The sequence below is a fragment of the Strongyloides ratti genome (assembly GCF_001040885.1).
Source record: "Strongyloides ratti genome assembly S_ratti_ED321, chromosome : 2".
In the NCBI taxonomy this organism is placed as follows: Eukaryota; Metazoa; Nematoda; class Chromadorea; order Rhabditida; family Strongyloididae; genus Strongyloides; species Strongyloides ratti.
Window position 1 is genome coordinate 750,995 of NC_037308.1, and position 23,603 is coordinate 774,597.

At 22.4% G+C, this 23,603-nt stretch overlaps 11 protein-coding genes across 11 annotated transcripts; 5 read left to right on the top strand and 6 right to left on the bottom strand.

Annotated features, from left to right (window-relative positions):
- Positions 1-1,703: 1,703 nt before the first annotated feature.
- Positions 1,704-2,523, top strand: SRAE_2000021100 (NADH dehydrogenase [ubiquinone] iron-sulfur protein 3, mitochondrial; the record flags this gene model as incomplete). Its single annotated transcript, XM_024651012.1, has 2 exons — positions 1,704-1,812; positions 1,856-2,523. 2 exons carry the CDS (start codon positions 1,704-1,706, stop codon positions 2,521-2,523), a joined length of 777 nt encoding a protein of 258 aa, XP_024504732.1.
- Positions 2,524-2,746: 223 nt separating this feature from the next.
- On the bottom strand, positions 2,747-4,054 carry SRAE_2000021200 (Dynein light intermediate chain; the record flags this gene model as incomplete). Its single annotated transcript, XM_024651013.1, has 4 exons — positions 2,747-3,149; positions 3,201-3,477; positions 3,520-3,915; positions 3,955-4,054. The coding sequence occupies 4 exons, from the start codon at positions 4,052-4,054 to the stop codon at positions 2,747-2,749; spliced, it is 1,176 nt and encodes a 391-aa protein (XP_024504733.1).
- Positions 4,055-4,732: 678 nt separating this feature from the next.
- On the bottom strand, positions 4,733-6,190 carry SRAE_2000021300 (Hypothetical protein; the record flags this gene model as incomplete). Its single annotated transcript, XM_024651014.1, has 1 exon — positions 4,733-6,190. The coding sequence occupies one exon, from the start codon at positions 6,188-6,190 to the stop codon at positions 4,733-4,735; it is 1,458 nt and encodes a 485-aa protein (XP_024504734.1).
- Positions 6,191-6,338: 148 nt separating this feature from the next.
- On the bottom strand, positions 6,339-8,596 carry SRAE_2000021400 (Zinc finger, C2H2 domain and Mediator complex, subunit Med7 family and Zinc finger C2H2-type/integrase DNA-binding domain and Zinc finger, C2H2-like domain-containing protein; the record flags this gene model as incomplete). Its single annotated transcript, XM_024651015.1, has 3 exons — positions 6,339-7,600; positions 7,766-8,117; positions 8,156-8,596. 3 exons carry the CDS (start codon positions 8,594-8,596, stop codon positions 6,339-6,341), a joined length of 2,055 nt encoding a protein of 684 aa, XP_024504735.1.
- Positions 8,597-8,842: 246 nt separating this feature from the next.
- Positions 8,843-9,973, top strand: SRAE_2000021500 (Pyruvate dehydrogenase E1 component subunit beta, mitochondrial; the record flags this gene model as incomplete). Its single annotated transcript, XM_024651016.1, has 2 exons — positions 8,843-9,025; positions 9,095-9,973. The coding sequence occupies 2 exons, from the start codon at positions 8,843-8,845 to the stop codon at positions 9,971-9,973; spliced, it is 1,062 nt and encodes a 353-aa protein (XP_024504736.1).
- Positions 9,974-10,749: 776 nt separating this feature from the next.
- On the bottom strand, positions 10,750-11,739 carry SRAE_2000021600 (Tricarboxylate transport protein, mitochondrial; the record flags this gene model as incomplete). Its single annotated transcript, XM_024651017.1, has 2 exons — positions 10,750-11,484; positions 11,527-11,739. 2 exons carry the CDS (start codon positions 11,737-11,739, stop codon positions 10,750-10,752), a joined length of 948 nt encoding a protein of 315 aa, XP_024504737.1.
- A 2,008-nt stretch (positions 11,740-13,747) lies between these two features.
- On the top strand, positions 13,748-15,193 carry SRAE_2000021700 (Amino acid transporter, transmembrane family-containing protein; the record flags this gene model as incomplete). The annotated part of the gene is made up of 2 exons (XM_024651019.1): positions 13,748-13,981; positions 14,063-15,193. The coding sequence occupies 2 exons, from the start codon at positions 13,748-13,750 to the stop codon at positions 15,191-15,193; spliced, it is 1,365 nt and encodes a 454-aa protein (XP_024504738.1).
- A 359-nt stretch (positions 15,194-15,552) lies between these two features.
- Positions 15,553-16,454, top strand: SRAE_2000021800 (Hypothetical protein; the record flags this gene model as incomplete). The annotated part of the gene is made up of 2 exons (XM_024651020.1): positions 15,553-15,867; positions 15,906-16,454. The coding sequence occupies 2 exons, from the start codon at positions 15,553-15,555 to the stop codon at positions 16,452-16,454; spliced, it is 864 nt and encodes a 287-aa protein (XP_024504739.1).
- A 471-nt stretch (positions 16,455-16,925) lies between these two features.
- SRAE_2000021900 (Mannose-1-phosphate guanyltransferase beta) lies at positions 16,926-18,005 on the bottom strand (the record flags this gene model as incomplete). The annotated part of the gene is made up of 1 exon (XM_024651021.1): positions 16,926-18,005. One exon carries the CDS (start codon positions 18,003-18,005, stop codon positions 16,926-16,928), a length of 1,080 nt encoding a protein of 359 aa, XP_024504740.1.
- Positions 18,006-18,818: 813 nt separating this feature from the next.
- SRAE_2000022000 (DnaJ homolog subfamily C member 25) lies at positions 18,819-19,832 on the top strand (the record flags this gene model as incomplete). Its single annotated transcript, XM_024651022.1, has 2 exons — positions 18,819-19,371; positions 19,432-19,832. 2 exons carry the CDS (start codon positions 18,819-18,821, stop codon positions 19,830-19,832), a joined length of 954 nt encoding a protein of 317 aa, XP_024504741.1.
- Positions 19,833-20,171: 339 nt separating this feature from the next.
- On the bottom strand, positions 20,172-21,518 carry SRAE_2000022100 (Ornithine aminotransferase, mitochondrial; the record flags this gene model as incomplete). Its single annotated transcript, XM_024651023.1, has 2 exons — positions 20,172-21,295; positions 21,341-21,518. The coding sequence occupies 2 exons, from the start codon at positions 21,516-21,518 to the stop codon at positions 20,172-20,174; spliced, it is 1,302 nt and encodes a 433-aa protein (XP_024504742.1).
- Positions 21,519-23,603: the final 2,085 nt, after the last annotated feature.

Consider the following 23,603-nt stretch of genomic DNA (forward strand, 5'->3'; position numbering starts at 1 on the left):
ACAGTTTTTACTAAAAATCAAAAAAATTTTCTTTTCAATTGAGTCAGAAAATAATTTTTAAATAAAATACAAGGTAAAATATTGCTTTTTCAACAAAAAGAATAGTATATTTTGATATAATATTTATGACTCAATATTTTTAAAAAAAAAAACTAATTATAATTTTCCATAATCAATTTGAAAAAAAATATTTTTAAAATTCTTTTATATATTTTGTAAATAATATATATCTTTATTTACATTCATGATTACTGGTGCAATAATGTTAAAATAGCATTTAAAAATTATTAATTCACATGTTGCCTAAACTTTTTATTATAAAAATGAAAATAACTAGAATTACGATGCAATGAAAGTAAATATGGGATAAGATTGACATACTTTGGTAAATATCATATCGAATTAATATAAAGATAGATCATTTACTTTACCGTAAAACTATAACACATTTATATATTAGATTAAAGCAAAGAAAGCTTTACTATTTTCTTAATCAAATAATAATAATTTTAATAATATTTTAAAAAATAAAGTAAGAAAAAAATTATGACAATCTAGACACGACCCTATTAACAATAGATGTTATTACAGTTTATCATTAACCTAGTACCATCCAAGTCATATGTCAATAAATATAAATATTATAATGTCTTGATAATTTTATATTTACTGCTATCAATCATATTATTAAAATACTTCTTTTTTCTTTTAATTATAATTATCTTAAAAATTAAACTGGCCAGAATGCAAAAAAATAAATTTAATTTAGTGTAGTATTTTTAATGTAATGATTCTAAAACATTTTACACTTATTAAATTATTTTTTTATTTGCTAAAGATTTTATCTAAAATAAAGTTAAAAAGATAATAAAACATAAAGTTTTAAATGTAATTAATAATACTTATTTTATAAAAAAAAAATTAATGGTAATATAAATTAATAAAATTATAAGTAAATAACATACAACAATTCCAGAATACTTGCATTACAATAAAAATTAAAAACATCTTTTTTCATGAATTTACATCAGTTAACAGTGATGTTATACCTCATTTTTAAACTTATTTTTTTTTATTTTTTCTGTTGAAATAAAAACTTTCAAATCATTTCTTTCAGAAAATCTTTTTTGAGATTTTTTATAACTTATACTTTTATATGAATTTAATATTATTTTTTTTTAAAAAAATTATTAAAATTTATTGTAATAAGATTAAAATTTTTATTAATCTATATGTAAAACATTTATAAAATTTTGATTATTATTGACTTACATATCCACTTTCAGAATTTGGATTCATTTAAAAAATTATTGTATTATATACTCCAAAATCTTTTCTATAGTCATATGAAGTTAAATTGTAATTATTCTTTTTTTTAAAAGAAGTTATTAATTCTTATCTTTTGAAAATCTTCCTATTAAAAACAAATTTATATGAATCAAAAAAAAATATTTAGACTAAATAAAATATAAATAAATAAAAATTATTTTGATTTGATAATTAAATAAGAATAAGCACTTTAAAAAACTTATATATTTATAATAATATAAGGTTATTCCTACATCAATGAACATTATTCACTTAAACATTTCGTTTTCTTGAAACGAATTATTTTTGGTAAATTGTTTGATGAATTGTTGACAGAAAAATTTTTTCTATATAATTTTTAATTGATATAATGATTATTGTTTTTTTTTATAGGAATGATTAGAAACGTTCTAAGAACTTTAGGTGGAAATAAAAAACTTTATTGTTGTTCTGTTACCAGAGGTACAGTAACTGATACAACGAATACAGAAAAAAAACCACTACGTATGTTTTACATTAAAATTTCAAAGTCAGTTTTTCTTTACAGCACCATCATTTTATAAATTTAACGAAGTTAAACGTGATAAGCTTGCAAATTTTGGAAGATATATCGCACAATGCTTACCAAAATTTGTACAGCAGGTACAGTTTGCTGCTGGTGATGAGTTAGAAATATTAATTCATCCATCAGGTGTAATACCTGTAGTGACTTTTCTTAAAGGTCATCATTCAGCACAATTTACAAATTTAAATTTTATAACTGCAGTTGATGTTCCAACAAGAAAAAATCGTTTTGAAGTTGTTTATCAATTTATTTCTATTAGATTTAATGCTAGAATAAGAGTTCGTACTTACACAGATGAAATTTCTCCTATTGAATCAATAACTCCAGTCTTTAGGGGTGCTGATTGGTATGAACGAGAAGTTTATGATATGTATGGTGTATGGTTTAATAATCATCCAGATTTAAGAAGAATCTTAACTGATTATGGATTCGAAGGTCATCCATTTAGAAAAGATTTCCCACTCTCAGGGTATAATGAGGTTAGATATGACCCAGAACTAAAAAGAATTGTTTATGAACCAACTGAATTAGCACAAGAATTTAGGAAATTTGATTTAGACACTCCATGGGAAACTTTCCCAAAATTTAAAAATGAATCAATAGCTTCTGGATATCATGTTATTGACAAGGAAGATAAGAAAAAAGTATAGGGATATGAATAGGTTGTATTTCAAAAATATTTCAATAAAAATAAAGTTTTTTTTTTCCATTTAAAAGTAGTTTATTTCACTATATAATATTACTTATAGTTAAATGTTATCGGATTACATATAACTATATTTTTGGACATAAAAAATAAATATAAATTATGTATCATTCGACGATTTGATTTGTGTTATAAGTCTTCATTCTTAATATCACAAAAGCACTTTTCTACGAAAGGCTTGGAGCAGGAGATGCCGTACCACTATTTGTGGCTGATGTGGTAACACCACCTAAAGTTATTGATGGTTGAGGTTCTTTTGGTTTAATAAGATTATTAAAGAATGAAGCTAAAACACTATTAGATTGCATTCCAGATTCTGACTCAACAATATTAATTGGTCGTTTATTATTTTGTATTGGTTCAATGTTGTGGATTTTTTTTAAGAAAACTTGTTCATCTTCAACTTGAACTAATACTGGTTCTTTAGATTTTAATTTTGGTGTAAAATCAGTGGTATTGTGAAAAAGTTCTTCTGGATTTGTAATAGTTTCTTTTAAAATATCAAGTTTATTTTCATCATCCCACCCAGCAGGAATTAAAACACAATCACGTTCTGTAACATTTGGAGCTCTAAAAAAAGGTAAATTATAAGCTCTATGACATAAATATTTTCCGAGATACTGAATTTGTTTATCATCTTTTGTTGAAGTATAAAATAATGAAGCACCTATAGACATGCAAAATTTTCTAATATGATATTGGATTTTATCCATCTCTTCATTACTCATTTCTAATTGAGTATCGACTTTAGTTAATACAACAATAACTGATGCACCACAGTTATCACTAAGAATATTTTTTCCTAAAGGCAAAACAACATGATTATCCATACCAGAATTTTTTTCTAAATCTGATCCTTCTTCTTTAGGCTCTTCATATTCTTGCCATAATTTAATTTCTATTAATAAAATAAAATAGGAAAAAAAAAAATTAAACATACGATATTTTTGAGCCTCTGCAATTTCCTCTTCTGTATATCTAACTTTTAAAGCCGCATTAACAATATCATACCATTTTTTTAAGTTACTTAACATAGTTTCTGGACGTTCCCAACTAGCACATAAAATAATAATTGTCCTAGATAATTGAGGAATAAAAGCAGTTTGAAGTAATTCAGAATATGATTCATCGCCATCTAAGATATACATTGGCATATTTAATGAATCAGGTAAACTTAATGCTGTAACAGCACTCATTGTTCTATAACTATAACTAGATTCTTTAAAATCTTGTTGGACTGTCATAAAATTATACTCTAATGCTGCACCATATCCGGAAACTTTATCGTGTCGTGTTAAGCATTTTACCAAAGATGATTTACCACTTCTTGAATTCCCTTAAAATTATAAATTATATGAATTATAATATTTTTTACCTAAGACAATAACAACACTTTCTGGTGCTACCGTAGCTTTAGTTTGAAATAAAAAAGTCTTTTCTTCCTCACAAGTTACAATTTCAGCATTTGGAGACATTTTGAATTATTTGTTACTAAATGTTAAGATTATAGCATACGGCCGTCCAATAAAATGATGACTAAATTCGTTATAAGATAAAGTTGAATAACGGTCTTCATATTTGCAATATGTCAAAAGTGTAAATATTTAAAAAAGTTTTTTTTAACATTAATTCCTATAATATTATATATAAACAAAATTTGAAATAATAAAATTGTTATCTATTTTTAGATATTAAAAATATTTTTTTAAGAGGAAGTTACTTTACTTACAAAAAACGAAATAATTAGAAGAAAAATATAAATACAAAAAAATTGTAAATTATTATGCGTACTTATCTTTAATAAAAATAAATTTTTAGAAGAACTTATTGTTAACTTTTTGATATCAAATTTATACAATAATCAAAAAAAAACATAAAAGCGTTGAATTTCAAATAAAATTTAAAGCAGTAAAAGCTTAGTTAGATGTGCATGATTTTAATTAAAATTTATAGAAATAGTATTAATTAGATAAACGAAATTATTTTATCACTGTAAAAGTGTTTTAAAACTGATAGTGGTAAATAAATTAGTGTTTTATTAAAATAAATTAAAACAATTAATTTTTTAACAATTGTAAATATTATTGAATGAAATTTATTTAATAAGTACTTTTAATAAAATATTAATTTATTATAATACTTATTTTTTAACATCAAAGGAAAAGAATAAATACTGCAACTAACGAAACTAACGCAGCAAACGTATACATGGAAATTTTAATTATTTTTGAAATAATTGATGGCTGTTCAGTATCAACTATACCTAGATTAGATCCCATATTTTGTAACTTATTAATTATAATATTCTTATCATTGTTTTGTTTAAACATTTCTAATAAAGCATTTATGCTTTTGACAAATTCACTTTTTAGATAATCAATTGTATTAACTTTCTCACTATATGATTCTAATAATTGAATTATTTTCTCATCAAATTTCTTTATTTGGTCAATTTCGTTATTATAATTAATATTCAATGTATTAATTTTATTCAAAACATCAGTTAACAAAACTTTTATTTCTACATACCTATCTTCCAATTGTACTTCTTGTTTTGAAAAATTTTTTATTTCATCAATTTTGTCAACATGATTAACATTAAATTTATTAACTTTTTCCGAAACATCAGTTAACCAAACGTTCATTTTTTTATACATATCTTCCAATTGAAACATTTGTTTTGCAAATTTTTTTATTTCATCAATTTTGTTATCATGATTAACATTAATTTTGTTAACTTTTTCCGAAACATCAGTTAACAAAACGTTCATTTCTTTATACATATCTTCCATTTGAACTATTTGTTTTGCAAATTTTTTTATTTCATCATTTTTGTTATCATGATTAACTTTATTAATGTTATTTAAAATACCAGTTAACAAAACATTCATTTTTCTATATATATTTTCCAATTGAACTATTTGTTCTGTAAATTTTTTTGATTCATCGCTATCATGATTAAGATAAACTTTATCAATTTTATTTGAAATATCAGTTATTAAAGGTTTTAATTTTCCAGATTCTCCATATAAATCTTTCAACCTCTTATTTTTAATATAATCAATTATAATACTACCAAAAATTCCAACACCAGTTCCTATACATGTACAAAAAAGTGAAAAAAATCTTGTTTTTTCAACTCTTTCTCTTTCTTTTTCATGAGAATGACGCACTCTTCTTGATAACTCTTCAAATGTACTTTTTTCAATGTCAACAGCAATATTAAATTGTTTTTGTAAGGGTGTTTCCAATTTTAATAATGAATGCTCCTCTGTTATTAATTTTAAATATGCATCATGGCCACGAGGTGTTTTTTCCATTTCTATTGTTACATGTTTTATTTTGGTACGTAAATCATCTAGTTCATTTTGAAGCCCTTGTCGTTTCAGTTGAGCATCTATTAATGCTTTCTCCATTTCCATTACATCATTTTGAATTTTTTTTATTGTTGTTAATCCTACAACATCTTCATATCTTGATTGAATAATTTCTATGTAATTCTGTATTTTATCTAAAAATTTTCTAGGTTTTGGTATTTGTGAAGAGGAAAAAGCATAACAATTGATAACGTATTTGGATTTTAAAAAACATTTATTTACTCCTTTATACATTATCATATCTTCCTTTATACTTTATATATACTGTTATAATTTTACATTTAAATTTAATAAAAATATGATATTGAAAACAACAATTTTAAAACAGTTTTAAAGAATCATGTAGTAATTTTATAATATTTATTACCAAAATAATATATGTTTATGTCACATCCAATAAATCTTCTTTAGAAGAAATATCTTCATCATCATAAATTTCTTTCCCACTTCGATATATACTTTTTCTAACTCTAATTTGTTTTTTTGGTGTATTTACATGATTATTTAAAATATGTCTATCTAAATTTCTTTTTGTTAAAGAAGCATATTCACAAATCATACAATGATATGGTTTTTCTCCTGTATGTGCTCGAACATGTACTTTTTGAGCTGATGTTGTTCTGAACTTTTTATCACAGTAAGGGCATGAATGAGGTTGATCACCTGTATGAGTACGAAAATGGGCAGAAAAATTATGACGATAAAGCCAAAGACCACATGTTGGGCACTCCATTTTAGGTTTTTTTAAATGTTTTACTGTTCCATCCATATTAAGTTCTGTAATTCCAGAAGTTGAAGACGATACTAGGTGAACTGATTTTTCTTGAATATCACAATTGTTTACCGGTATCACACTTTTGCACGTTAAGGATACATCGTTAATATTTTTATTAATATGCTTTTGTAATAAATTAGAATTTTGAAAATTTTTTTCTCTAGATTGAAATGAAACATTATTTTGAGTTTTTGAAGTATTTAAAGTAGTATCATTTTGTATATTTTCACTATAACATAAATTGTCTGTAATATGTTCATTTATTTCATTAACTTTTTTTCCATAAATATCTATGGGTGTTGCTTTAATACCTTGAAAAAATTTCTCATTTTCATAATCATCATTATTTGAAGGAAAATTGTTTATTAACTGATATACTGGTAAATTAGAATGATTTATCATATCTTTTTCACTACAATTTTGCGTAAATAATGTTGTAGATTCTTTATTGTGATTATATGTCTCTTCATATCCATGAACTTCCCTTGAAATTTGATTTTCTCTTAAATACATGTCATAAATTGCTGATACTTCTTTCTCAAAAGCTTCAAGCATACAGTTTTCGACATGAAGCATAAGTTGATCTGTTGTATAAAAAACTCTTGAACATTCAGGGCATTGAGTAACCACATTTACATTTAATTGTCGATAGTAATCATTAAATATTGGTTCATTGACTTCAACAAAATCTTGTTGATCATATGAATTATCTTCAATATAATAGTAATCCTCTTCTAATTGAGTATTAGTATCACATTCAGCATCAATACTAGTGTGTTTTCGTATTGATACAGGATTCATGACTCTTTTAGTAGTTGAGGAACTGCAATAAGGTTGGTGTTTTATTCTATTCATTCTTTTTGCATTTCCTATAACATTAAATTTAATTTTAATTAATAAAAGAAAAACATATATCATTATTGAAAAAACAAATAAATTACTAATATTCACTAAAAAAATAGTTCATTTAATTAAATAATATACAATTCAAAATATGTCTAAATTATTAAAAATTTTTGCAAGTACTTCATCACGATTTAAATTAGGAACTGTATCTTTCTCATGATATTCATTAGTATTTAAATCCTCGTTTGAATATGAAGTGAAAACACTTGAATTATTTTCAGATGTTTCATTTAACATGTTATCCATATTTAATGATTTCATTTGTTCATTATTTTCAGAATTAACATCAATAAATGAATAATTATTTTCATTAGTTATTTTTCTTTGTGCCTGCTCCATTTTTTTTTCTTTCATAAATAATCTTCTTTTTTTATAATACTTGTCTTTCTTATCTCTTAATACTTTAACATATTTTTTGAAGAGATCATATGTATCAGATTTACCATGCTTAACAATTTGTCTTAAACTTTCCGTAACTCTCTAAACATCAATATTAAAATAAAAATAAAACATACCACGATATCAATAACTTGGTCTTCACAAATTGCTACCAAATTATCTCGTGCTTGTATTGGCCTTAATTGATTACATAAATGATGAAAATTAATAAATAATAATCTTAGTTGTTCAATTCTTTGAATTCTTTCTGGATCAGAAGGACAACGTATTAAGACATCTAATAAATCAAGATAAGCTGCTATCATACTCATGTTCAATTTTTTTAATTCTTTTTTAATATCTTCCTTAGAATTATATAATTGAGGAATTTTTAAATCTATTAAAGATGGTTCTTTATCATTATCCCGATCATATTCAATACCAAATAATTTGTATTTTTTAGGAATTGGTGGTGGATAACGAAATCGTCCTGATTTAATGTTATCAGTTGTATATTCTTGTGCATATTCAGGTGGAAGTGGAAAAGGTGAAATATTTATTGCTCCTTGATTTTGATCCATGTTGATTTAATAATAATATAATTTAATAATATAAAGAAGTAAAATAATTAATGCTCAAGGAACTTTGTATAAACTATTGCATAATCATTACTCCAAAAATGTTTCAAGATATATATGTAGATATATATTTAAGTTGCTCTTTCTACTTAAGTAAAAAATATTAGAAAATTATAAAATATGCTTTACTTTATTTATTGATATTTTAAATATATTTGTTGTATTATTATTATTTTTTTAATTTTAGAGATGGCTTTAAACTTGGCAAAAAAAGTTATAGGACAAAAAATTAATATTCTTCATCATTGTCGAATGGCTTCTAATATGACTGTTCGAGAAGCACTCAATATGGCATTGGATGAAGAAATTGCCAGAGATAGTAAAGTTTTTTTGTTAGGAGAAGAAGTTGCTCAATATGATGGTGCATATAAAGTATGTTTTTGTTATTTTAAATTTTTTAATATATTACTTCTTACATTATGTAATTTATAAATTTTATAGGTATCTAAAGGATTGTGGAAAAAATATGGAGATAAAAGAATAGTTGATACGCCAATCACTGAAATGGGTTTTGCTGGTCTTGCTGTTGGAGCTGCATTCCATGGCCTTAGGCCAGTTTGTGAATTCATGACGTGGAACTTTTCTTTACAAGGAATTGACCATATATTAAATAGTGCAGCAAAAACATTTTACATGTCCTCTGGTAGATTTAATGTTCCTATTGTTTTTAGAGGACCAAATGGTGCTGCTGCTGGAGTTGCTGCTCAACATTCACAAGATTTTAGTGCTTGGTTTTCACATTGTCCAGGTTTAAAAGTTTTAACACCATATGATTCTGAAGATGCCAAAGGCTTATTGAAAGCTGCAATTAGAGATGATAATCCAGTAGTATTTTTAGAAAATGAAATTTTATATGGTCAATCTTTTCCAATGTCAGATGAAGCATTATCACCTGACTTTGTTTTACCAATTGGAAAGGCACACATTGCAAGAGAAGGATCTCATGTTACTATTGTTTCTTTTTCAAAGGGTGTTCAACATTCTTTACAGGCAGCTGAAGAATTGGCTACACAAGGAATTAATGCTGAAGTTATCAATCTTCGTTCTTTAAGACCACTTGATTCAGATACTATTAAACAGTCAGTTATGAAAACAAATCATTTAGTAACTGTTGAGACAGGTTGGCCTGTTTGTGGTTTGGGAGCAGAAATTGCTGCACAAATCTGTGAATCAGAAGCATTTGATTATTTAGATGCTCCAATTGCTAGAGTTACAGGTGTTGATGTACCAATGCCATATACCTTGACTTTGGAACAAGGTGCTTTACCACAAAATCAAGATATTATTTCTGCTGTTAAGAAAGTACTAAACGTTCAATAATTGAGAAATTTTAGTTTCCTTATTAAAATTTAGGTTTTTACAAATAAATATTTGTTATTAAGTAGAAATAGAAATTATAACATATATAAAGGGATCTAAAAAAAAAAAACTATAACAAATTTCTTATATATTTAAAAATTGGATCTATTTTAGAATCGGTGTCCCCTTTTTATGTAAATTAAAAGTTAATAAAGTTTTTTTTTACATATTTGTGGTAAATTTGACATTTTAAAAACAATAATGAAACTTTAAAAAAATTTTTTTTTTTGTAAAAACTTTTAGATTAAATTTTTTAATGAATTTTTTTTACTAATATTATAATTTATTAATATAAAATTCTATCATATTATAAATATCTAAAATTAGTGTTAAGATATATATCAACATTAATAATGAAAGAAAATTTTTACTTAAATTTTCTTTTATAACTGTAAAATAGTATAAACTTTGTAAAATTATATCATAGTGTAAATGATCTCAATATACTATTGACGTAAATATTTATTAAATTAACTATAGTCATGATCATATATATAAAACACAGTAGATACTAAACTAATGTTTAATGTAAAAAAAAAAAGTTTTAAACAATATTTAATAAAAAAAAATACATATTATAATATCGTCATAACAATTTGCATAAAAATATTATTTTTAATTAGTAAACTAGCTATAGTATATTGTAAAATAAAAAAATTGTTCTTCCTAATATTATATTATTAAATTTTTATATATTTTATAAGAAAAGTAAAATAAAAAAAATTCAAGTTAAACAATTATTTCCAATGTTTTGCCAAAACTTCCATTATTGAATCATAGATGACAAAAGTAATGCCTACATCTAAACATACTCTACTTAATCTTGGTACAGTTCCTTTGTAGAATGCAAAGAAACCTTCATTTTTCCATATTTTTATTGCACAATCTAATGTTGATTTGTATTTATGTCTTTCAAGACTTTGCATTCTTGTTTTAACAACATCAATTGGTGTATTACCATAAACAGAAGCAGCTCCAGCCATTACACCCATCAAACCAACAATTGGTTTTGAAATACTTTTTGTATTATCACCATCTCTATACCAATCTTTTAATGTTTCCATTACAAAGAATCGTATTGCTTGATTTGATCCTTGTTTAGCCATAGTAGCAGTTAAACCCTGATATAAACCTTTCATTCCTTCTTGTCTTACAATACATCGCACTCCATGGAAAAATCCTTTAAATTTTGGTTCTTTTAATGTTTGATCATTAATAAATTTTACTTTTACTGTTTCCATTGGAGTTACAACAAAGAATGCCTCAGAAAAACCTGCACCCAAACCACAATAAAGTCGTTGAATTGGTGTTAAATTTCCTTTATCATCCATAACTTTACCTTTTAAATATTCAAAAGTTCCAAAACGAAAAGATGACTTTGGAATAGATCCATAAAGAAGAACTGATAGACCTCTATATAATCCAAAGAAACCATGATTGTTAACTGTTTGTTTAACACAATCTACTGGTCCCTAAATTTTTCCATGGTAAAATGTTTTTAAAAAATAAAATACCTTATATTTAGGTAAAACTGATCTTTCATCTAATTGAAGTTGTGTTTTAACATATTCAGTAGGATATGTTATACAAATTTCAATAGCACCAGTTAATCCACCAATAACAATTCCTTTTATTGTTTTATCTGATGGTAAAAAACGGCGATAACCAGTTAAAGTTTCTTGTGGATTTATATTATTTTCTTTATTTGAAATTTCAGATATACCCATGATATCTTAAATATTTGTAAAATAAAAGGAAAAAAAAAAACTAAAATTTAAAATTTATTTTAGATAATTTTGTAATATTAATTATAAAATAAATTAAAATAACTAAAAGAAATAATATAACATTATATTATACTTATAATGACCTAAAACTTGCGTTACATTTTCAAAAGTTTCAAAAAGAAACATGTCATCAAATTGTTATATACAATCAGTGATATCTTTTAACCCGCACTAAATAAGTAAATGACATAAGAAATTTCCTAAAAATTTAGTTTTTAAATAATATATATAATGAGATAGTTGGGTACCCTTATCAATAAATTTGGTTAATAGAAATTTATAATAATGATATTAATATATGTATTAAAAAAAAAAAGTTTAATTTTAAAGAACGAAAAAGAAATTGTTAACTAAATTTAGTTATCTTGATCCTAAGTAATATATCAATAATCTATAAAATATACATAGTATAATATTAAAAATTGTTTGATTAATTAGAAAAAAATTATAAATTTTAGATGTATGTAATATTAAATTCATCTTTGTACAAAAAAATTATTATAAAATGCTTTAAATAAATGGTTATAGGAATAATATAATTTATTTAAAAGTAAGAAAAAATTTGTTTTATTGAATAATATATTAATAATATAAATGCATTATATCTAAAAGAGTATTGATAAATATAATTAAAATATTAAAACAATCAAAATTTAATCTAAACAATTTAAAAAGTTACAATAACAAATGACAATAAATTTAAATATAAAAATTTTGAGTAAATTTTTATACTTTATAGTCAAAAATATAAAATAACTTTGAATTGATTCATATATTATTTTTATAAAGTAAAAATTTTAAAATACTACTTATTTTTGTACACATTTTTTTTTATTTTGAAAAATCATTAGTAAATAATAAGTATTAAAATAAGACCAATATAAATTTTAAATATATATCTATCACTATTATTTTAAAAAGAATAAGTTTGACAATGTAATATATTTAAGAGTAATCTTTTGGTAAGAGATTTTACGGAATGAGGATCATTCTACAGTTAAAGTAAACAAAAAATGATAATGATTAAAAAAAAATATTTTAAAATTGAAGAGTATTATTAAGGTTATTTTTACATTACAACATAATTTCCTCTTTTTATTAAAAACTTTTGTTATTTTTTGTTTTTTAGTATATTTATAATTTTATTGATTTAACAAGAAAACCATTTTCAAGGTATTAATGAAAACTTGTAATGTATTTGTTTATCACTATATAGACTAATATTTTGGGAAAATTTACTTTAATATGATCGTTAAAAAAGACTATTTCATTTGGTTTTATATATCAATGTTTTTATGATGTTTTGATTTTTAGTTATTTGATTTTACATTTAATTAAAATCTTTTTAATTATATATGTATGTATTTAAAATCACATGAGATATTTTATTAACTAAATAACTTAGAATTCAGTGGTAATATAGTTTATATTTTTATATATTACCATTATAACTCTTTTAGGTTATTATAATCTTTTTCTTTTAACATAAAGTCACTAATCAATGAAATGTTAAAGCTTTTATATTTATTATATTTTTATTTTAAATAAATATATACAATGTTAGATATAATATATGTTAAACTTTATTTTTTAAAAATACTTAATATTTAATTAACATTGTTTTGTTCAAAATTATTGACGTTATTTTTTTTAATAAATAAATATATATATATATTGTAAATACATATTTAAAATACTTATTTTATAAAGATATTATTATATCAATTAATTATTCCTTAAATGATAGTTAGTAAAAATCTTTTTTTTTTTATTTATATCATATACATGATATATGATATATATATATACATTAATAACTTTAAATAAAAGAAAAACGATATATCAGTATTATTGTTGATTTTTATAAATAATTTTTAAAAATATATATTATTTTATTTCATTATTAAAAACAATTTTTTTTTTATTTGAATAATTTTTTAGTTCAAATATGACTTCACCTTTAACTGAAAATGATGAGTTAGCTCAAAGGCATAACAATTTATTTTCTAATACAACTTCAGAATCATTAAATTCTATAACAGAAGACAATGAAAATGGAAGAGAAAGAACAATAACTGCAAATTCAATAAGTCCTGAACAGGCATTTATTCATATGATAAAAGCAATGCTTGGTACAGGATTATTATCACTTCCATTAGCATTCAAACATTCAGGTCTATATGTATGTTTATTTATTTGTTTAATTTTTTTTTATATATATGTAAATCATAAATATATATAATATATATATTTTTTTTTTTAGTTGGGATTAATATTATTAATAATAATTTGTTTTGTATGTCTTTATTGTATGAGATTAGTTGTTTATGCAGCACATTATATTTGTGCTAGAGATGGTAAAGAAACCATTGATTTTGCTAATGTTATGAGAAGTGCTGTAGAATCAGGACCAGAATGGATAAGACATAAAGGATATTTTGCTAAACAACTTGTTAATATATCAATGTTTATAGCACAACTTGGATTTTGTTGTGTTTATTTTGTATTTATGGCTGATAATTTGAAAGATTTTTTTGATTTAAATACCTCAATAAATTTATCAAAAGGAATTTGGATGCTTTTTTGTGCTATTCCTATATTAGGAATTTGCTCAATAAGAAATTTAAAATTACTTGCACCATTAGCATTAGCTGCTAATTTTTTGTATATAGGTGCAGTAGGAATAGTTATATATTACTTTTTTTGGAATCTTAAACCAACTTCTACAGTTGATAAATGGGGTAGTATTAATAATTTGCCACTTTTTTTTGGAACAGTAATGTTTGCATTTGAAGGAGTATGTGTTATTTTACCTATTGAAAATCGAATGGCAAAACCAAAACAATTTATAGCATGGAATGGAGTACTTAATACATCATCATTTGTTGTTCTTGCTATATTTGCTATTACAGGTTTTTATGGTTATTTAGCTGTTGGAGATGATGTTAAAGATACTGTTACATTAAATCTTCCTAATACTGTATTTTATCAATTAATTAAAATTATATTTGTTTGTTGTATTATGGTTTCATATCCATTACAATTTTATGTACCAATGGAACGTGTAGAAAAATGGATTACCAGAAAAATTTCTCAAGATAAACAAGTATTGTATATATATATTGTACGTTATTCTGGTGTATTGACAACATTATTAGTTGCTGAATTAATACCACATTTAGCTTTATTTATTTCTCTTATTGGTGCATTTGCTGGATCATTTTTAGCTTTATTTTTTCCACCAATTATTGATCTTTTAATATCATATTCAAGATGTTCTTTAGATGAAACAATATGGTTAAAAAATATATTACTTCTTTGTTTTGCAATATTAGGATTCACAACTGGAACATACTCTGCAATATCTGATATTATAAAAGCATTTAATAATTAAATGTAAATTTTATAATATTATTTGTAAATCAATATAATAATTTTAGAAAAAAAATAAGATTAAGGGTCTTTTATTAAATGCATAATTTATTATTAAATTACCAATTTTTTTTATAAAAAAAAGTTATAATTTTAATCTATTTTTATAATAAAAAAAATATGACAATTTATGTGATAATTTTAATTTTAACAAAAGTAATACGTTAAGGTATTAATTTGCATTTATACATAATTAAAACTCAAATATATTTGATATTATAAATAAATTTTTATACTAAAATATTTTTTATTTTATATTCATTTTATTTAATTTTAAAAATATATCTAATTAAATTAACCAATGATATTATTAATTAAGAAATGGATGAAAGTATAATATCATCTTCTTTTTATGTACCAAATATTTTATCATCTAAAGTATTAAAAACTGTTAAAATAGTAACAATTTCTGTTGGTGGTATTATATTATTAATAGGAGACTTTTTATTACTTTTTGCTCATTCACTTAATAGTAAATTTCTAGGAAATGATTTGGATTATGAAGCTATATCATATTATGTAAACTTTGGTGGAAGACAAATATTTTATTGTGTTAATTTTACTATAATTATTATATTTATTTTAGCTATTTGTAGTAAAAATATCAATTTATCAATTATATATAATTTATTTTCTGTAAGTATAAAATTAAATTTTATAGTATAAATATTTAGATAATTCAAATTTTTGGAAGAATTATTTGGTATATAGCATTAATATTATCTATTTTTGCAAGAACTATACTTGATATTAAAGATGAACCAAAAAAAGAAAATAAAGGTTTAATTTTAATAACAATTGTTTTTTCATATGAAATTATTTATTATTTTTTTTCTTTTATATTTATGAAAATATTTATTAAGCATTTAAGAAGACATGATCTTAAAGTTAGTAATAGTTTAAATTCTACTGCCGAAATTTCAAATTTTTCAAATGATTATTCATACCATAAATCATTTTTTTCAACAGCTAATGATACATTAAATTTTGAACATATATCATGGTTGAAATCAGACGATTATTCTTTAAAAAATTGTTACATTCAAAATGATATTAATAATAATAATAATAATAATAGTATATTGGATAATTCTGAAATAATATCAAATACTTTGATTGAAAAAAAACCTAATTTCTCAGAAAATACAAATAAATATTATTTAAATAATTTAATAAAATTAGATTATAAGAATTCAGATATTTCATGGCAATCTGACTGCTAAATTTTTCAATATATAATAATGTATTATGTTTTAATATTCGTCATAAATATAACTTATTAATAATTTTCCATTTATACACATACTACCAAATATGTATATATCCTATATTTATAAATGAAAAAAAAATAAATATTAGTATATATTTTAAACATTTTTCTATATGATATTTTGTAATATTTATGTAATTACATTTAAAAGTATATGTTTAATTTTTTGTAAATAATTTATATAAAAAGCAAATAGTAAAAATAATTTATTTTAGTAAAAAGTTATATTTCTTATTTTTTTATATAGATATGTAAAAATTATCAGTTTTTTTTTTATTGAAAAATATTAAATAATTATAAAAATAATTAATAATAGATATAGATTTAAATATTTGATAATTTATGATAGATATATTTTTGATGATAAAGTCAAAATGTTATTTAAGTGATATAATAATAAATTGAAAATATTTCTATATTTGTTTTACATAATAATGTTCGGTGTTTCAACATTTGATGAAATACTTTTATGAGGAAGAACACAAGCTCCATTTAAATATATTTCATCTTTTATAACAACATCATCACCTATTACACAATTATTTTCAATTCTTACCCAACTTCCAACTGAACATTCTCTTCCTATAATACTTTGATTAATCCAACTATGTGATTTTACTGTACTTTTTGAAAGAATTGTACAATTTTTAAGGCAAGCACCATCTTGAATTTTAACATCTGGTCCAATAACAACATTAGGACCTATTTTACACCCGTTACCAATATCAGCCGTTTTATCAATTAGTACATTACCAATAACAAAATCTCCTGTAGCTAAATCTTCAGAATTGTTATCATGTAAAAATTTTAAATACATAACAGTACCCTTTAAAAAATCTTTAGGTTGACCAACATCCATCCAGAAACCTTGTAATACAAATGCATATAAATCATTTTTTTCAACCATTAAAGGAAAAATATCTTTTTCAATTGATGTAGGTTTACATGAAATTTTTTCTAAAACTGAAGGATTTAAAACATACATTCCCGCATTTATTTTATTTCCCACATATTCTTGTGGTTTCTCAACAAATCTTTCAATTCTCCCATTATTTTCATTAAATACAACAACACCATATTTTGATGGTTCCTCAACTTTTGTTACAGCAATAGTTCCTTCTTTACCATGTAATTTATGAAAATGTAACATTTTTTCAAATGGAAAATCACATATAACATCTGAATTAAGAACAAAAAATGGTTCATTTCCTGTTAAAAATTCTTTAGCCAAAGCTAATGGACCAGCAGTACCAAGTGGTTCTGATTCTAATGAAAAAATTATAGTTATTCCTAAAATTTCAGCATGTTTTTTTATTTCTTGTTCTAATTGACTAGCACGATATGATACTGCAAGTATTACAGTATCAACACCAGCCTTAGCTAATGCTTCTATTTGATGAAGCATCATAGGTTTGTTTGCAAATTCAACTAAAGGCTTTGGTTGTGTTAAAGTTAATGGTCGAAGACGTGTACCATAACCACCTACTAATATTAAAGCTTTCATTTTCTAAAAAATTAGTTTACATAAATATCAAAATATATTGAAATAAAAAAAATAAAAACGATGATCATATCCTTCAGTTATATTATTTATAAAAATTAATAAGAATAAATATAATAATTTTGATAATAATTCTTTATAAAGTATTAATTGAATGCCATCATACCTTTAAATAAGGTAGTATAAAATTTTTTTACATAAATTTTAACATAGATATGATGTATTCTCATTTAACTTTAGCTTCTAAATACCTGACATTTTCATATTTCTACCCCTTAACAAACACGTTGGAGATGTTTGGAAAAATGTTTTGGTCAGGGCCGCAATACAATTATTATAAAATATTAATGTCCTATATTGTTCAAAAAATTTTTAGTAATGTTTCATGATACCGCCTACATATGGTTATATTGATATGGCCAAGCATTAAACTATATTTTTAATAGTTTAGTTTTTTTTTTTTCTTTAACTAATATATATATATATATTAAAAAAAATAATACATAATGAATTTTTTTGATATTTAAATACTTCCTTTTAATCGTTTTTAGATGTTTTGTTTTAATATAAAATATTTTAATCTTAATGTTATTTAAATATTAAATTATTATTTTTATATATATTAAAATTAATGAATTTATTTCTAACATTTTAAGTATATTTTTAATAAGTTTAACTCTTTTTTAAATATTTTTTTAATTTAATAAAATTAAAAAAAAAAAAAAAGTTTACACGTTTACAAAAAAATTTTGTCTACAAATATATATATATATTATTATTATTATTATTATTACTTTTTTTATAGGGTTTTTAAGGATGATATGTTTAAAATTTTTAACCATAGTAATATTCCTAACAAATTGTTTATTATCTTTTAGTCAAAATGTTGGTCTAGCTCCAGGATTATATTGTGGTTTAAAGACTTGTTATGAAGTACTTGGAATAGATAGAGATGATTTTACAAAAAGTGAACTTTCTAGATTATATAGAAATTTTGCCAAAAAATATCATCCTGATAGGGTAACGGGTGTTGAGGAAAAAAAAATTGCTGCTGCTAGATTTAGAGAAGTTGCCACTGCATATGAAACTTTAAAAGATGATGAAACAAAACAATTTTATGATCATTATTTGGATCATCCAGAAGATAGATATTATAATTATTATCAATATTATAGAATGAAAGCGGCACCCAAAGTAGATATAAGAATTGTAATAATTGTTACTATTATTCTTGTTTCTGCTTTTCAATATTTAAGTGCAAAACAAAAGTATTCAGAAGCTTTAAGTTATGCTATAACAGTTCCTAAATATCGACAACTTGCAACAAATATAGCTGTTGAAAGGAAACTTATTTCTTATGATTTAAAAGGTAAATTAATTAAAAATAAAGGTGTTGATTTGGAGAAAATTATTCGTGATATTATTGAAGAAAATATGGATATTCGAGGAGGATATAAGAAAGAATCATTCTATGATACATTACTTTTTCAATTAATTATTTTTCCATATACTTTTGTTAAATTAATATATTGGTATGGAAGATGGTATTATAAATATAATATATTAAATAAAGAATTAGAAATGGAGGACAAAATTTATCTTATTTGTAAATATTTAGATATGACTGAAAGTCAATTTCATTGTTTAGAAGAATATGAACAAGATTTAATATTTGAAAGATCTTGTTGGATAAAGGAAAATGCTAAAGAATATAAAAATGATAAAGATAGAGAAGAAAAAGAAAAATTAATGAAATCTGCACAATATAGAAGATACAAAAGGTACATGAAAAATAATGCTGGTAATACAATATCTTTCTTAGATGACTAGGTTTTTTTTGTTATAAGAAAATTAAATCATTTTTTTATTCTATTATTTTAATATTTTTATATTGTTAATGTTTTTTTAAAATAATGAAGAAAAAAAATTTTTACAATTTCAAATTATAAATAATTTTTTTTAAATAAATTTATTTATTGTCCTTTCAATTATTAAAAAATATCAAATTTTGAAATATAAAAATTAATATTAATAAAGTGCTTTAAATAAATTAAATTCTTTAGAAATTTATTTATTTTAATTTGGGTAAAGAAAAAACAATTATGTTTTTCATATTTGAATATTAATTAAAAAATATTTTTTATCATAAAAAAATAAAATTTGACATATTTAAGCAAAACTACAAATTGTTTTCTCAATTATATCTGCAGCTTCATTGATTTCTTTTTCATTTATAACTAAAGGTGGAGCAAATCGAATTGTATCTCCATGTGTATCTTTGGCTAATATTCCATTATCACAAAGACGTAAACAAACATCCCATGCCTTAATTTTGTTATCAATTACAATAGCTTGTAATAATCCTCTACCTCGAACTGTTTTTACTAAATTTTTAGGAAGTTTTTGTAATCTTTCTAATAAAATTTTTCCCATTTTTTCTGAATTTTCAGGTAAATTTTCTTCAATAATTACTTTAAGAGATTCAATAGCAATTTTACATGCTAATGGATTTCCACCAAATGTACTTCCATGAGTACCTGGTGTTATGCAAAGCATTATAGGATTATCTGCCAAAACTGCTGAAATAGGATAAGTTCCTCCACTTAAAGCTTTCCCAAGAACAACAATATCTGGGCGAACATTGTCATGATCAACACAAAGCATCTTTCCTGTTCTACCAAGACCTGTTTGAACTTCATCAGCAATGAATAAAACATTATATTTAGTACATAATTCACGTACTTTTTTTAAATAATCAGGTGATTGAGGAATAACAACACCAGCTTCACCTTGTATTGGTTCAATCATAAATGCAGCAATATTTTTATTAGATTTTAATTTTGTTTCCAAAGCATTAATATCATCATATGGTATTTTAGAAAATCCAGGAACAAATGGACCATACTTACCATAACTATCTGGATCAGTAGATGCTGAAATAGCAAAAATTGACCTTCCATGAAAATTATTTTTAACAAAAACAATTTCAGCCTCATTTTCTGGTACACCTTTAACTTCATATGCCCATCTTCTAGCTAATTTAATAGCTGATTCTGCTGCCTCAACACCACTATTCATTGGTAATACTTTATCATATTTAAAAATTCCAGTAATAAATTCAGCATACTCTGATAAAACATTATTATAAAAAGCTCTAGATGTTAATGTTACAACTGATGCTTGATCTTGTAAAACTTTTACAATTCTAGGATGGCAATGTCCTTGATTTACAGCAGAATAACCAGATAGAAAATCAAAGTATTTCTTTCCATTAACATCCCAACAATTTACACCTAACATAACAAAATATTATATATTAAAATTTATTTTTTTTTTACCTTTTGCTTTAGCAATAACAACTGGAAGAGATTTATAGTTATGACAACTATATTCAGCTTCTTTTTCCAAATAATAAGCTTCATTATTAGGAGATGTAGAAAGAGAAGGTAAAACTTTAGCCAAATTTTTTTGAGTACGAATAAAATTAATCAATGAAATATTTCTAGGAATAATCATTTTTTTTTTAATATTTCTGAAAAAAATTTTTTTTTATAACTAATAAAAGTATTCTAAAAATATACAGTATATATTCATATGTTAATTTAATGTTACATACATAACATTCAATATGGTAAATTAATAAAGATCTTTAATATTATAATAGGTCATAACATACTAATATTGTATCATATATTAATATATTAATAACTTTGTTTTTGAAATAGAGAAATATTAAAATGATAATAAGTTAATTATATTTTTCTTTAAACAAAACTTTCATATAATTTATAAAGAAACGCCTTTTTTTATATATCAAATATTGTAAAGTATAATCTAATATAAATAAAAAGAAAAAAAAATATTAGATTATTAATTAGTGATGGTATGAAATGTCAAAATTTGAATATATGTTTTTTTAATCTTATAAAATGCAAATTTAGAATACTTATCAATAAATTATATAAGATTTATAACCGTTATATGATTTAAAAAAAAAGATAATGTTCTGTCTAATTTTTAATTAACCTGTTGTATATGTTAAATAAAAAAAATATATTTTCGTACTAATTAAAAATTTCAACGTCATATTATAAATTAAAATATTTCTAAAAATTTCATTAAAATATATTTTAAAAATTAAAATCAAGGTGTATTTTGAAATAATTAATTGGAAGATTGATGATTACCGATTAAATAAAAATTCATTGGTTGTAATATTTATTACAATAAAAAAAAATGTTTAAGTGTAAAAAAATAATCGATAACACATGATTTATTCATAATAAAAAATAAGGAACTGTTGTGGAAAATTTTTAAAAACTTATTAAAAAATATTTCAAATTTACCTAAATTAAATAATCTTTAAAATGATAACAGGAATTAGAATCATAATATAATGTATCATAACCACTTATAATTTTCTTAGCTATTTCTAATCTATTAATAAATGTATAAATATTCTACAATATTTTATGATTAATATGTTTTAACTGATAAATGTCTAATCTTTTTGTACAAATCTCAGTTGCTTCAATAGCATCAATTTTATAACATTTAAAATCTAATAAATTTTTTTCTCTTATTTCTTGTGATATCCATTTATGAGGAATGTTTTAATAACTTAAAAACATAGCTAATATATGTGCAGATATTTTTTTATCAACAAAAATTAATGTATTTCTAAGTTTAAAACAATTTTCAAAAGTAATTTGTTGTTCTATTTTTAAACCTTCATAAATAATAATATTTTTATCTTTCCCTGTTGAATGAATAATTTCGTGTGCATTCTTTTTGCACACATTTTTTAAACGACAATTGATAATACTTTCAACATCGTTTTTCAAAATATTTTTGGTGTATTGTTTATAAAATAAATTAAACGCAGTTGAAAAGAATAATGTTATTCTTTCATTGTTCTTAGCTTGGAAATTTAAAATACATCTTTCAAAAAAAATCTTCTAATATTTTTGGAGTACCAAATAAAATATTATATCCTTTACTTATAAATAATTTACTATTCCTCACAACTGTTTGGCCAAAAACATTTCTACATGAAATTTGAATACCAAAACAATATTTACAAATTTGATTAAAATTTTGGATTGTTAATTCTTAAACTGGTATAATTACAAGAACATATGTAAAAACTTTTTGTTTTAGAAACCCACTTTTATCATTGAATTAATAAATAGAAAAAAATATGTAACTGTTTTCTCTTTTCTATTCTCACTTTTTGTTTTTCAATTCATATTTTTCATTATATAAAGTATTACAGAAGATTGAATCTTTAGAGATTTCACAAAACCAAACTTTTAAAAATTATTAAATAATCTTTCATCAAGATTACATCCATCCACGTGTAGTAAAACTCAATATTTTTGGAATGATAATTAGTTGTAACATTGTCATCAAATTGGATAATGTAATTATAATCTTTAAAGTTTGCTTTGTCATCATTAAATAATTCTTTATACTACCAATAATTAAAATATAATTAGATCATGATTTGCCTATGTCATTTTTTTTTTGATAAAAGAATGCATCATTAATAAAAACATTAATTTTATTTTTAGAAACTCCTTTTTTATCATTTAATTGATA